The sequence below is a fragment of the Melanotaenia boesemani genome, chromosome 4, assembly GCF_017639745.1.
Source record: "Melanotaenia boesemani isolate fMelBoe1 chromosome 4, fMelBoe1.pri, whole genome shotgun sequence".
Classification (NCBI taxonomy): Eukaryota; Metazoa; Chordata; class Actinopteri; order Atheriniformes; family Melanotaeniidae; genus Melanotaenia; species Melanotaenia boesemani.
Window position 1 is genome coordinate 34,342,091 of NC_055685.1, and position 15,909 is coordinate 34,357,999.

The 15,909-nt window shown below is 36.7% G+C and overlaps 1 protein-coding gene across 1 annotated transcript; it reads right to left on the minus strand.

The window, feature by feature from the left end:
* Positions 1–2,092: 2,092 nt before the first annotated feature.
* Positions 2,093–12,102, minus strand: LOC121638186 (von Willebrand factor A domain-containing protein 7-like). Its single transcript, XM_041982763.1, has 17 exons — positions 11,920–12,102; positions 11,598–11,734; positions 11,342–11,486; positions 11,029–11,122; positions 10,614–10,742; positions 9,652–9,838; positions 9,365–9,534; positions 8,585–8,697; positions 8,376–8,492; positions 8,104–8,277; positions 7,871–8,003; positions 7,624–7,776; positions 7,331–7,423; positions 6,849–7,120; positions 5,271–5,404; positions 4,442–4,601; positions 2,093–2,814 (listed from the first exon to the last, which is right to left on the minus strand). Exons 1-17 carry the CDS (start codon positions 12,100–12,102, stop codon positions 2,437–2,439), a joined length of 2,772 nt encoding a protein of 923 aa, XP_041838697.1. The 3' UTR covers positions 2,093–2,436.
* Positions 12,103–15,909: the final 3,807 nt, after the last annotated feature.

The window sequence follows — 15,909 nt, forward strand, 5'->3', positions numbered from 1 at the left end:
TTTATTTGTGAGATTACAGTTAAAACAATTACGATACAAGTACAAAATGAAATTTAAAACTTTATGAAGTGACAGCTGTAAGCAAACTTTCAGATTTACATCACAGGGTCACAAACATCCACGATGTTAAACTGATTCCATAAACTGCATGTGTCTAAAGTCCGTTAACCTGAGTGGTATCAAGACAGTTGAACATGGACATGGAAAAAATCTAGTGAAGCTAAACTGTTCATGTGTTTGGATACAAGCTTTCTAATGCCTCATCAACTTTAACAATGTGTTTTAAAGCTGGAAAACATCCAGAGCAATGAGGACAAGGATTGAGAAATGCCAAAATACAAGACTTTCTGCAGATCTGTCAGTTTACCTGGTTAATTTTAACAGCACTGAACCTGTTTATTTACATGATTTAACATAATCAATGTAGGACGATCAGGTATGGGTATGATTTAAATAAACTCCCCATGTTGTGTACCATGTGGATACATGAAGTTATTTCATTCAGTGTAGATATTTGTAGGGGTGTTTATTTATAAAGCAGCTTTATTAGATGCTCATGATTGCTAGATTAAATTCATGCAAAAGTTCTCAAGAGAAAACACGACTGCTTATAAAACTAAGAAATTTCTATCAACTAAAGTTAACTTGTCATTCAAAGCATTACTTTCTCCATCTTTTGTTTTTATGGTCATCTAGGAGCGGCTCAGCTGCCTCTCGCTGTTAAACATCACTGCTAGCCTGTTGTTATCCTTCACACTATCTTATGATGTAGCACAGACGTTTTAACAAGGTTTCACTTCCTTTATTCAGTCTTAGAAATCACTCATTCAGCTAGGTTCCATGTAAAAATAACTCTGTTAGTCAAAGTGAGTTGAAAGGACTTTAGTAGCAATTTATGGAATAGATTTATTTTCTCTGACCCTGTGATGTATTTGCAGCTGTTGGTTCTTAATTTCATAATAAAAAAACTAATCATTGATTTCTTTTTGTATTTTTGGTTTATACATTTTTAAACCACAGACAAAATAAAAATGCAAGAATTTACTAATTTTCGTAGAACTTCAGATAAATATGCACAGATGTGTAAAGCTGCTGGGGAAAATCCAATGAATCACTGTATCTGATCCCACTTAATACCTTGTGTCTGTTTGAAGTCATTTTTTTCTTCATTTTCTTCCCCCTTTGAATATTTCCGAAAAAAAGGAAGCAGGATTACTAACATGGCAGCCGTATGAATTCTTTAAATAAACCTGTTTCCTTCTATGTCTCCTTTAATATGGGAACTGTCATCTTAAATGAGAAGAAAAGGGTTCAACTTTCAAAAAGTGGTTAATTATTTGTCATACTAAGTTCATGCGAGGACAGGAATGTGAGCGCCTTATGACATTTTTCCTATTTGAATTTCAAATCCTAATTTCTCTGTTATATGGAACTAATTTACACGATTTTATCTCAATTAAAGACTCAATTAAACTAATATCTAAGCCATTTTTCATGCAGCGATTTCCAGATAGCTGTAGATTTTGGTGACTGGCCAGATTCTCAGCACTACACCTGTTTGTCATGTTTCTTTGCAGATTTCCTCTTTTCTTTCTTAACTTCCCTAAAGGAGCTTTTGTGGTGGAGTTAAAGACTTGAGTCAGAGTCCATCTCTCATGGCCTGCTGCTTTTTATGCTCACTTCAGTCTGCATTTGCTGTTTATTAGCAGATTCACTGGTATTTTGATTATGTTTAGGCATTAAAAACAACTTAGACAACAGTAACTTTTCAGCATATCACATAACTTGTTTTAATAAAGATTATTTATCAGGTGTCGCAACTGTAATATGTCACTGAAAATGGAGGTAGTTGTCCACAGGTAGGAATACACAATTTGTCTCCAGTGACTTTAACAAAGTGATGTTTCCATTTTATATATTCAACATCTGGATGTAGATGTTGTAGAGCACAAATACAAACAGAGAAATACCTGAATTTCTTTAATATTTAAGTGTTAAAAGCTGTTTTGAAACATTTACGCATGTACAGTCAGAGGATTTGATTGCCTCGTAGTTCCTGAGATGCAAAATGTCAGAAAGTCCCTACAAATTATGTAAAACAAAGTATGTAAAAGGAAAAAGATGTCTTTGGCTAACATTTTCATTACAAAAGGTAAAATGTGAAAGAATATGCATGCATAATTTCCCATCATAAAAATCTTAAAATATGAAAAGAAGATTATGTTCAGTCTTCTGTTTCTTCCTCTAGAAGAATTGGGAAGTATTGTTGTGCTTTTTAACGGCTCTTCTCTACCAAAGATGTGCAGGCAACCAAACTTTTGTTCCAAATATGCTTTAAAATACACTGAGTCACAGTTTCCCTCCCATTCAAAAGTACCTTGTTTTAAACTATTTATTCAGAGTACTGATAACTCAGTGACAGCAATCCTAACGCCTTTAAGGCCTTACGATGAAGGTGGAAACCAGCAGGGCGAGCCACAGTGGCAGTGACAGGGTCAGGGCCGGAGGACCACCTGAGTAAACAATTGAATGATAACACTTGCCCACATTGCCAACTTTGTCTACAGCTACAAATTCAACAATCTGCGAGCAGCAGGAGGCGTTGTAGTTTGCCTGGACGATGGGTTGACTCAGTGAAGAGTGTGTCAGGGTTCCGTTGCCCTGATTCAGGGCAATGCTCTGTATCCCGGAACCGTTTCCATCAGTCAGGTTAGCTGAGAGTTGCCATTGGAAAGGCTGACACTGGGACACATCCAGAGGACAGTCCTCCAGGACAGAAACCACTTTACATTGTGGTGCAGTAAAATCTGTGATCTGGGAAGAAAGATGGAGTAAAAGCCACAGTCAAACGTGGGTATTGAAAACAATAGAACTGGATGAAGCCAAATTAGACAGGACTTTATAAGAGAAGTGGGAGAAAGAAGGTAATTTCATTCTTTCGAGTGAACAATGAGGAACACTATGCAGGTCACAATGGGAGTCAACATGTTCACCAATGTGGTGAGAATTTGGTTGGAAAAACCCCACTAGATTTTTCATAACACCATTTCTAAAGCGACACCAACAGATAACCGTGGGATGTTAGAGACTTTGTGGGGAAAATGAGGCTAATCACTGCCAAATATTCTGGTCTTATTTTCTTACTGGAAAGATATTCCTGCTCACATGGAAGCTACATTTGCGACCACCTTCCCCTTTAAATTTGATTCCCTATATTTAGGAACCACTTCCTTGGAAGGGTGGGACAAATATGACCGAGTCTTATCTATAACAAACATAAGACCATGACAAGAAAACGGTTAAAGCTGGAACTGCCTACTGCAGATGAATGGGTCGACATAACTACATACATATACTGTATGTTATGGAAAACTGATTTTACACTCTTGTTGTTCTTCTGCATCTAGTCCAAGTGGTCAGAGGGTGTTAAGCCTGCATGTTCAGACTTTTATTGATTGAGTGGAAACTTACTGCCCACTGCAATGCACCCGAAGTGTGAGCTTCCCCATCGGTTCTGTTCACTGTATCTGTTACTTTGCTTAAAGATGTATACTAGTGGCCACTCTCTGCGTATTATTTTATTTAACATGGCCTCATGTGTCTTGCCATACCCTTTTTTTTATATGTATGATGGATAAAAGGGAGTTATATGTGTACTGAGGTCTTGCCTTAGAAATTACAAAGACCTTTGAAATATGACGTGTAATTGTATATTACTGTAATTTTTTTCTCTTCCCTTGCTTCTATGCTATATATGCCAGGTGTCTGACTATACGTTATCTATTTGTATTGATGACCAAATATACAAAAAAAGAAAAAATTACAAAAAAGAAAACAATAGAACTTCTCAATGGAATTGTGGAATTGCAAAAGCAAATCACAACCCATATTTAGCCACTAAAGATCCTCAGAAAGAAAGAAATAAGGAAAGAAGAAAAGAAAAGAAAGAAGAAACTCAAGCTGAAGTTGTTGATGTGGCATTTAAAGTAGCACTATGTGACTTTTTGACATTAAAAATGTGTGTTTTTAACTCATTTTGATGGCGCAGTGATGTTATGTTGTTATGTACATTCCTGGAGTCCCCATTGCCCAGCAGCAAGCAAAGACTGAGAAACTACACATCACAAATTTGGGTTCCAGCCTGGAACCTGACATTTATTTTGGTTTTAAGCTGATTTTTGCTTTTGCACTGCGTCACATGCCCACAACTCAACACACTGGCCATTTTGAATGTGCACTGTGGTTGATTCATAAAAAAAAAAGTAAGGAAGGATTTTTGGAGGAATTCAGGACAAGAAAGAGAAAAATTTAGTCTTTTACTGGCTGGAGAGAGCTAAGAATGCAAGATGGATTAGCCATCATTAGGGAGTGCATTACAGATGAAGTTTACCAAAGTTCCATAGTGGTTTTTTAAAAAGCAGCTGAGGACAACCCTGGTTACCTTAGTGACAACAGACAATCTCAGAATGATGTAGTTGGAGTCAGCACCACTGGGAGACTTGGCTTCGATAGTCAGAGTGACATCAGTGCCGGATGCTGTGGTGGGAAGAGGCGTGATCATCAACGTAGCATTACCATATTGTCCAGTTGACAAGGTGAGACTGCCAGGAGAGCAGAAAAGGCATTTCAGAGTTTGCTCCAACTCCATTTATGAAATGTAGAAATGGAGAAGGTGACAGCAACACAATGTAATACATTTTTACGCAAAACTGTGCAACGTGTAGACGCATACATAGTGAAGTAAATCACATATCAGTGTCAGTGAGGCCAAAAAGGGTTTCCTCTGCAGGGCGGCTGGGCTCTGCCTTAGAAAAAGGGCAAGAAGCTCTGTTATCCGGGAGGGGTTTGGAGTTTAGCCGCACCTCCTCCACCTCAAGAGGAAAATCTGGGCCTTTCTTTTAGACTGCCCCCCTTGACCTGACCCCAGAGAAGTGGTGGAGATGGATGGATGGCTGTTGGTCATGGGGCAAACTTTGTCTTGACTAAGAACAATAACTTCCTAATAGTGAACACTTTTCTGGAAAAAATTCTTTGAATCAAGAGAATGCTGTGGCTGGACATCAAGAGACTCACATACATAAAACCTGAGAAAGGCTCTACTTTTTCTTTCTTTGTCACGTGATTGTAACTGACATTGGTCACTTCTGTTAAGCCACCATTTTCCTGCTCTTAGCTGGATTTTCACTAAACTATGCTAACTTCCTGCCACATAAAATGGTTGTTATCATTTCAGATTCTAACATGAATGATTGGTGGCAGCTTCATCTCACCTGGTTGGGTAGGTCATGGGATAGTCTCTGTCATTTCTGGCATAGATGGTGTATGTACCGCCGGCACCTTGGGTCATTATGCTGAAGGGGAGCCGGAAGGCCTCACCTGGTGCCAAACTGCTGCCCACCACAGCCTTAGACAGGATAAGAAAAACAAGCCGGTAAATTCAGCCAGTATTATTTTTATATACCTTTATGTTTAATGTTATTGCACAATTAATTCTGTAAAACTTAGATTTAAATATTCATATTCAGTCTTCATGGTTTCTGACATTAAATAAACAGTCAAACCTAAAAATTTAGCATTGGTTAAATATGTAAATAATAAATAAATATGTATAATTATAATTAGTTTAACATTTAACTCTATGTAAACTCATCATTTACTTTCTTTCAAATACAGAACCTGAATCACTCTGACTAAATATTCACATATTACTCAAAGTTAAGAGTGTTTTTAACTTCCATTTTAACACGATACCTCAGATTTTAAATGGCTATAATACTACAGCAGGTTGTTTTAAGACAGAAAGAAAATAAGCTTTCACAAAAGCTTAAATTCCTGTGCAATATTTTGGTTATGAATTATTTTCCACTAAAGTATCAGAGTGATTTAGATCTTTTTTATTTAAAAAATACTAAATGATTTGAGTAAATTTGACTGTAGAGCTGCACTAACTTGTTTAAAGCTAAACTTAATCCAGCTGCTTCTTACATATGTAAGGAATTTATTTAAATTTGTTCTGTGATTCTCTCAGATATCCACATATTTAAATTGATATATAAAGATATGTTACTACAACAGTACAGAAATGTTATGGAATGGAGTATTATATAGAAGGAGTAGTGTCATTGTTACTATAATAATAATAATAATAATAATAATAATTATTATTATTATTATTATTATTATTATTATTATTACTGTATAACTCTATCATTGTAATTAATTAATGTAAACTTATAGATTATATATACATCAAATCATTATATTGGCATGACTATTATTATTACTATTGTTGTTGTTGGTGTAATTATTGTTTTTGTATAACTCCATGACAGAAATGTACTCTCTATGATTATGTAATACAGCAGTTAATGATTGTTGTGATTATGGTATAATGACTGAAAACTGTTGTAAGTTACCGGGATGGGATTAAATAAGCTTATGCTTCCACCTACTTTCTCCACCGTTTGAACTTTTGTATTTACTTTATTGGTTTTCTTATTATTTCTATTTTTATTTTATATTTTGTTGTTATGTTCAAATAAATGTATTCAATCAATTAATCTTGATTTCAAGTTAATTAAATCAACAAAAGGGGGTTGGCACTAACCCATCAATTAAGTGGGATTCATGTAAAAACAACCACAGTCCAAACCCTCTAGAGTACAAACTTAGAGAGGGTGAGAAGGACAAATGGGTAAATGTGACAATAATATCCTTTATTTTTAATATTTTAGATGTGTCATTCTGTGATAACTTAGATTTAAATATTCATATTCAATCTTCATGGTTTCTGACATCAGTCCAGCAAATCATGTGTGAGGATGTGAAGCAGAGGTAAAAGGACAGACCTGGATATTCACTTTGGAAATGGACATCTGGGTTGTTGACTGCCTCTGAAATTCAGTGTTTGAAACTTTGTCCATTCCCTTCAGAAGGACCACAAACTCCCCCTCAGGGACCTTATCCACCGTCACCAGGATGTTTCCGTTGCCCATGTCAGTCATTGTGCCGTTGGTAACAGCCTCAGGACCGGACACTAGTATCAGCCCAGCATCTGTCACTGACATTGAAGTCGGACCTTTTCTACCAATCACTGAGAGCATCAGGGTGGCGGGCTGGCCTGGTTTTATAGAGGGAGGAAATGTTCATGTTAAAGAGAAGAATTAGAAGAACATGTCATGTATTTAGTTTGTGTCTTGTTATGAAAGACTTAATAAGACACAAATAAGTAAAAAAGAACGAGTATAAACTCATGCTCATATTATTTAGAGGCCAAACCTGAACACATAAAAACACCTGTGAAAAACTGCTGATATTGCAGGTACTGTACCTGCTTGTGGACGACCACTGAGCGTTGCATAACCTGGGTGAGGTCCTCCAAAACTTTCCACAAAGTCGTAGATGAAAGTAATTGTGCTCTGGCCTGCAAACACAGACACAAACAGTAAATCATTTCTAAACTTTACATGTTTCCTAAGAGATGCTCTGTACTGATGTGTGAATGACACCAGGCTGAGAGAAGGTAAAACTCTCATCTGACAGGGTAGAACTGAAACTATTGACTCACTAGCTAATTTCAAATTCATTTTATCGAATTATGTATGTTATAGACAAATATCTGACCTGTGACTTTGATTGTGTATGGCTGGCTGGATTTGATGTTGATGTTCCAGTTTCCTGTCTGATTGTCAGAGTTGAGACGAATTCTCCACAGGTTGCCCACTGCCTGAATGGTTCCCAGTTTACCACTGGCCTCATTCTGTTTCTGGCTCACTCCTATAAATGGAGCAGTAGTCATGATGACATATTTAGTAAGAAAGAAAGACACTCATCCTGTCTAAGCTGAACAACACTTGGAACTGTGAGTTACCAGAAGGGTTGGTGAGTGTAAAAGTAATGGATGTTCCTGTGATGTAGACTGTGATGTTTTTCAATGACTCATCCAACATGAAGGAGAAAGTCTCTTCCTTTCCAGGGGTTCTTGCTCTCTGAAGTACTGTCACCTAAGGGAAAATGGATAGGCATCTTATCAGTGCTTCAAACTGGTCCAATAACTTTAGGTTTAATTCATGCTTCAGATAAAGGATGTAACCAGAATCTTACCAGGGCAGATGTGGAGGTGTCAAGGATGACATCTGTGGCTTGAGGCAACTGTGCCTTTGTCACCTGGATGGCCTGGCCTCCAGATGCCAAAGCTAAATCTTTGTAGAGATCAAAGTCAGAAGCTCTTAGAGAACGACGGCGTCTCCCCTTTCCTGTGGTCATGAAGAATGATACCTGGGAAAAAGAGTTGTGTTAATCTTATCATCCTTAACCTTCCCACATTGTAGACAGGTAAAACATAAGTACGTCATTTAGAGCCAGTCATTATTTACCGTTGACTTGGTGCTCCTAATGAGAGCAATAATAGTGCCCTTGAGGGCGATGTCTTTGGGTCCAGCATCAGTAAAAACATAGATGTGGGAAGAGGACGGGGCACCAGTGAGAGCCAACTGAAGAAATAAAGGTTCATAGTTTTTAAAGGATCAATAATATCAGTCTTATAAACAACACCATGTACAATGTGAAGCTGTCATAACTGTACCTGAAGTCCTGACAGGCACATCTCTGGGGTGTCACCACCACCATTTGCTTTAAGCTTTGAGATTTCTGTTTTCATCTTTTCAGCATCTGTTGTCCTGATCATAGGTCCAAAGCCTACATATAATCACAAAGAAGAGCTTAGAATGAAACCTAAGTATTTTGGGCTAAATCAATAATTTATCCTTGAAATCCACTGGAACTATGTGAACGTTTATAATATGTACGATAAACTTGCCTGACATTTGATCATGTACCGTTACGTAGTAATAAATGAAACAATAAAGCAGTTTTAGGACATGTAGCAATGCTAAAAAGTGAACACTGATAACAAAATGTGCTATAAATGTATTAGCCAGATGCTTTACAAAAAGCAAAGTTTAAAAGGGACTTCAAGGTTGCTGGAGACTTTGCCCACTCATCTACATCATGGACATCATCATAGGGAATCTATCATGCCAAGTCCTGTTTAACAAGTGGGGTCCCTTTATTAAGAAATGATATCTCAACAGTTTTCCGATAATAATTATGATAATTTAGGGCATTGTATTTTATCTCATATTTTAATTGTTTTTTGTCTTATGAGGGCTGAAATGTAATCACTAAGCTTGGGGAAGTTTTAAATTTAATTTTCTTGATTTAAAAAAGGTGATTTGGTTAATTGTGGAAAATGGATCAAAGAAACCATGACAGATTATATTATATTATATTATATTATATTATATTATATTATATTATATTATATTATATTATATTATATTAATCATAACAGAAATACTGATACCTGGATCATTGAAGGGCACCAGGATGTACTCGGAGGGTTCGTCCTGTGTTCCTTTCTTACTGTCAATGATTTGGTAAACAACCGACCTGGCTTCTTCAATGTCGTCTGACATGCTGCCGGTGGTGTCGATGACAAAGCACACCACAGACGAGCGGGCAATTCCCATCATCCTGTTACAGAGGACAGGAGTTTCTTTATTTTTCTCCCACAAACATCAGCTTTCGGGATTCTTTCTGACACTCATGCTCAACACTGTAATGCATGTTTTTCACATCTTGCTGTTGTACCTCAGAAAGTCCTCGTCTCCTGCAGCAAAGCGGATGTCCTCCAGCAGCTCAAGGGTGGCGTCTGTGGCTGCTTTCACAGCAGCATCATGGAGCTGCATGTTGTCCGGGCGACGCTCATCTTTACTGATACCTCCTCGTGGAACTGTTGTGCTAGTGAGATCAGCTGCTCCTCCATGGCTACACTTACCTGGCACAGGACAGAAGGAAGGAGACAAACTGGTTCAGACTGTTATCAGTGTTGCTCTTGTACATGAACTCATGTCTGCTTTTGTAAGCTGAATGTATTGCAGGAACTTTTAAATATGTCTGTCATGTTGTTAAAGTTTTATTATTATTATTATTTCATTAGTGCTGCATGTAGGTTTGTAAAAAGTTATTTAGAAAATACAGAAAAGGTTAATAATTAAACTCACTGAGTGTGTTAAACAATAAAATAACAAAAGAGAACAAGTTAAATAAAGGAATAGTGTAAGAATTTGGAAACCTTGCTTTTTGCTTTTGGTGAGAATCAAGGGGAGAAACACTGAGAAGCCTCAGTCCAATAAATATAAAGTTATGACAAACAAATAGAAACATTTAGCCTGGCCCTTAAAAAGCTTTCTTAGACATAAATTCATACAAAGCATATTAAGTTTAGCTAATGGCAACCTCTGGAGGGTGCTAGGATTCCACAAAATGACCACCACATTTTAAATAGATATAAATTGTATTAAGAACTGTAGTAATATTAGCTATTCATTGGTTAACTTGTTTTAAAAAAGAGACAGGAATAATTGCAATAAAATTAGGTATTATCCACTTTGTGTCCTAATCTGCTTGGTTTGTCAGTCAAATGATGATTTACACGTTACTGTGGTGGGAATTAACAACTTAACTGCAAACCCTGTATGGGAAAATATTAGCAGTGACTACTTAAACTTGTGTTCAGGTATTTGAATATTTTACAACACAACACATGACACCTTTAGGCTTTGCAGCAGAGAAGATTCCCATGTAGCCTGATGTGAGTTTCTTCTCCTTCAGGATGTTGGGGAGGATCTGATTAGGGCATGTTCCGCTGTCACAGTTACTGCAGGTGGCAGTGTTCACATCTGCAGACGTAAGACACAAAGATACAGTAATTAAAGCATCTTCATTTCACAAAGTCTTGCACCAGCACTTAATATCCTTTTTTCTGTGTGAATTTGATGTAAATGACTAAGAACAACTAACTATCTCACAGATGAATGATTTTGAACAGTAGACGTGAATTTAAAGGCACAAGCCAACAGATGCTCTTTGGTCAGCAGATAAGCTGAAAGATAAAATGACTCTTTATGACGCCCTAACTCTCAGAACATGTTGTCCCGTTTGGATGTAAGTACGACACACACTCACCTGCTAGGTTTTCCAGAGGAAGATCTGGGCGTATGAGGTTGACGTAAGGCCCTGTGTATCCCAGTTCCACCCAGTTACTGTGGCTGTAGAAGTCCTGATAACACATGAAAACATATTTTATGAAAGACCATAAAAATGTTTTATAATTAACTTTTATAACTTTTATTACTATTTTACTGCTACTTGCAAATAGTCTTTATAACTGTTTTAATCCAATTTTTGAATCTGTCTGGTCTTTGCTCTGTAAAACATGCTGGATTTAACCCCTTTTAGAAAATTGAGGATATAAATAGTTTAATTTGTTACTTCTCACCTGTAGTGTGTGCAGGATTCTTCCCAGTGTTTCCCTGGCAGCATTGAAGTTTTCCATACGAATGTTGGCTTTGATGGCCGCCATGCCCGTCGTGATTAGGCTGCGTCCCTCCAAGAAGGCCTCCGAGTTGAAGTGATGTGGAGCACTGAAAACATTTGTTTTGTTTACGGGCAAATTAGGTTTGATGCTTTTTGCAACAAATGCGTTAATTCTGAGCTAAATGTGTTTTACTTCTTTCATTTTGTTCCTTCTTTACCTGTTGATAAAGTCACGGTCTATCAGTCCATTCTGGGTGTAGATCTCTTGAAGAGCGGAGTGGAACTTGGAACCAGATACCTCTCCTGACGCCTTGGGGCCTAAACAGGCCTGGACCAGCTCTTCTGGAGATGTTCCCTGGAGTTCAAAGGCAATGATGCACGGTTTTTAATTAATTAATTAATTAATTAATTGCATCTCACCCGTTACTGTATGTGAACAAGCTGAGTTTAAACTTGGAAAGTGACATTTTTTATATTTCACTGCCTGCATGCCATGAGACCACATTAGTGTTTTTAAACATCCTTCATCTTCTTTCATACCGTAGGGTTGAAATCATCCCCAGCATCCTCGGCCATATCCCGACAGGTCTCAGTAATTTTTTGTAGTATGGCTGTTCCAGTGATGCTGACATGAGTGGATGTCCCACCCCCGATGGGAACAAAGGCCTCGCTGGGGGTCAATAAAGCAAAGGCCAGCAGGACCACTCCCAGTAATGAAGTCATGATGACGCTATAGAGATATACACTAGAATTAAAAAAGTTCAACATCCAGCAGCTTTGTTTGACCTGAATATGAATATTAATACATTAAATGTATATATAAAATATAAAAATGTAGTAATATAAAACAATATAAAGGAAAAAAGAAAAAGTAATAAGCATAAAAACTACAAACATCAATTCAGTTTTAAGTGAGGGAAATTTAAACAATATCAATATGCTTTTATTTAAACATTTGCTGCCCTTTTTGTTGCTTTTTAAACAAATTGAGTTTTATTCTATAATCCCCAAAATGATCAAGCTTACTCAAATTAATCAACCAGTAAAGACATGTATTTACTACACTTGAAGAATATGTTTCCACTCTCGTTATTCACTAATATTTCACTAATTCATTTTAGCAATTTACAATTCACACAAATGTCTCTATAAATATAATGAAGCAAGAAAACAATTTATTAAAATCAAACATGAGTTTTCTCAGTGTAAACTTTATACAGTTGTTTTGTACACATGTTTAACAGTAACATACTGTTAAACATGTACAAAACAACTGTAGAGAACGAACATTATGCAGTTTACTGATTAATTGACTGATGATATTTATGATTGCAAATTATAAACTTAACATAATTATTTCATTATGTTTTCATCATTATGAAAAAGTTTAAGATAATGTAATTTCAGAAATGTACAGATAAATATTAATGAATTCATTGTCTTTCAAACTTAATAACCCTTTGAAAAGATCAAATAAAAACTCACCTAGATAATTCCCAGCGGAAGACAACTCCAGTCCCACCGCTTCTTTACACCTCTATATATACTGCACTTCACAATGACGGGTGTAGACTGGAACACACATGCAGGTGCAGTCAAAGTCCACAGGAAGGGTTTTCCTCTGGATAAAACCGTCACTGCTGGGTTGTAAAGCTGTCACATCTTAAGGCATATTCATACCTCGCTGGACTTTGCTGCAGATGATGTATTGTGAAATAAACTCCTTAAGAAATGATCAAATTGGGACTGAAAATATTTGCAATCTAGAGATAGAAGTATGTCAAATGGAGATTTGGCTTGATCGATTCTTCCCATTTCCTAAGTTCAAAGCTGAGGACTGGAAAGTAAAGACAGAAAAAAATGTGTATTCTTTTTAGCTATTTTCTGGTCAAGATTGGACATTTAAAACCAGAGGAATAAATGCGCCTTCTCTTGTAAACATTTCCGTGTAAAATCCATTTTTCAAAATATTCCTTTACTTTGAGCTGGAACCAGCATAAACCAATTCAAATTATTAACAAAACACTGCATCTTAAATGGATAACTTACTAATCTAATGGGCCCTGTGATGGACTGGCAACCTGTGCAGGGTGTTCCCTGCCTTTCGCCTGATAGCCGCTGGGATAGGCGCCAGCCCCACCCTGCAACCCTGCATTCCAATAAGCAGGTATGGCTGAACGGATGGACATGAAGAAACTTTCCTTTACATCCAAATTACTGCCTCAGTTTTGTTGCTTCACAGTAAAAATAGAGTCATGATGCAAGTGTGGACTGTTGAAAGATGTTTATCCTCTTTCTTTGGAAACGTAGTTAAACATTAAAATGCCCGTATTCAATAAGGAAATCACCTAGTTACTGATTCAGGATTTTATTTTTATTGGCTTTCAACAACAAATTGACATATGCATTTTCAGGGTAACCAATAAAAAATAAATAAAAAATCTTGGGGAGTGAGATATGATTATTATACTCATTGTATTTTGAAGGGTTGGCAGAGTCCAGTTTGTGTAATAAAATAAATTTTTTTCCATTTTTGTCAGCGTAAAACAAACAGGTTTTTCTTGTAATGCACATCAGCTGTTATTTTCTCCATCCTTTAAATGTCCATGGTGATGTCCATCCACATGTTGGGCTCTCCTGTGAAAGCCATTTTTTTGGTGAGGGCCTTTTTGCTAGCCACCAGCAAGATACTAAACAAATGTTCATCAGTTTTTGCCCACAAGCATGAGACCAAGAAAAAAACTTTGTTTTTCAGGGATATTTCTTGTATTGCATCACGTCTTCCTTTCCAGTAATTTTTAACAGGACAGTCCCAAAAAACATTTATATTTTTATTACTTCATTTACATTCCCACAGTTTCTCCAGCAGACTGGGGAATTACTTTTATGCCTTTATTTCTGGTGTAATAAAATATCTTATCAGACTTCCTCAGCCAAATTCTTTCCTGCTAAACGAACTACTGCATTTCCATTGATATACCCATATTGCTTTCCAATCTTCTTTCATAATTAGTTTTATTATATAGAGTTGAAGGTTTTTTTTTATTTAGTCCTTCATATACACCAGAAATAATGCTTCTATCTTCATCTGAACTATATGCTCTCTTAAACAGGTATAACAACTGTTTATTTGATTCTGCTTCAGTTTTTATTTTATTTAACTGAAAGTACAGCAAAAACAGGTACTTTACCTTGAGCATTTCAAAGCTGAATCATACATCTTCCTTCATTATCTTGCAAATAGCTCTCAGTCCTTTACGTGTCCACTCTTTAAATCTACAGTCTAATTTGTTTGGAATGAATTGAGTATCATAGGTACACCATTTAAAAATCACAATATCTGCTTCTAATTTGTATTCTTTTACTACTGTTTTCTAGATTTTAAAAGTTAACCTGACCCATGGGTTTTCAGTAGTTCTCATTGGGTCCAGCCAGCAGCTTTCTGCTGTTACTGCTTATATGGGAACAGAGGTTAAATCCTCTTCAGCAGCTGTCCACTGAGGGACTGCGCCAGCATATGATCAGCCTTAACTTTGCAGCCCAATAACAGTCCCTAAGAGAAGGGAGGCCCCATCCTCCTTTTCCTTTGGCCAGTTGTAAAATTTTTAGTTGAATTCAGGAATTTCAATCCCAGAAACATTTATTATTTTTCTACAAAACAAAAATCCGTATGCTCTGCATTAAATAAACCTTTAACTTCTAGATACCAAGGAAACCAATCAGAAATCCCCCTAGCCCCTCCCAGACTGAGTTGTTCAAAGAGCAATGGGAAGAATGTGCATGCAGGAATTTAAAAGTTAATTTAAGCCAAAGTAGAGTAAGGATCAATTAAGAGAAAGATGGAATAGAACAACTATGTTTTTTTAAAGGCTGAATCAGGCAATGAAATGACAGAGTTAATCTTATAACTCACCTGACTGAGAAACCATTACATTTTGTATTATTATTTCCTCTTTAACTACAACCTGGACAACCAATGCTTCCTGCCTCCATGTCTCCAGACAAGGTTTTCGACTTCAGACTCTGATGTTTTAACTGGTAGTGTTTGAGCTACAGTTTTAAGCCTTTTTGAACCGTTTGAGCCAGACATGATGGCAGATACCCAGACAGAAGATAAAAAATAGTCAAATACATGGCACTAGCAATCTTTCGTATGAATCTAGGCCATGATAGAGTGAAACAGCCTGTTGTGTCCACCAAACAGAAGCAGAATCTGTTGAAAAAGGGTTTTAATCACAACTTCTTCCACCCATCAACAAAACAAGACAATCTAGCCTTTCAAGCTTTTCCACACTTTGATCTGCTCTGTGTAGAAGCTTGTCTGAAGCCATGTTTTCTTTTTGTTGTTGTTGTTTGAAATTAAATGCAAAATTTTGATTTTGATTTCATTTTTTGCATTCAACACACAATAACTTCCATCCAAGCCCTGCAGTAGCAAGTCTAGTTATTAGCCATTATAAATAAGTGTCTAGGGATATTATTAACATTTAATAAGAGTATTAATGTCAAACATTGCCTGCAGGGCACCAC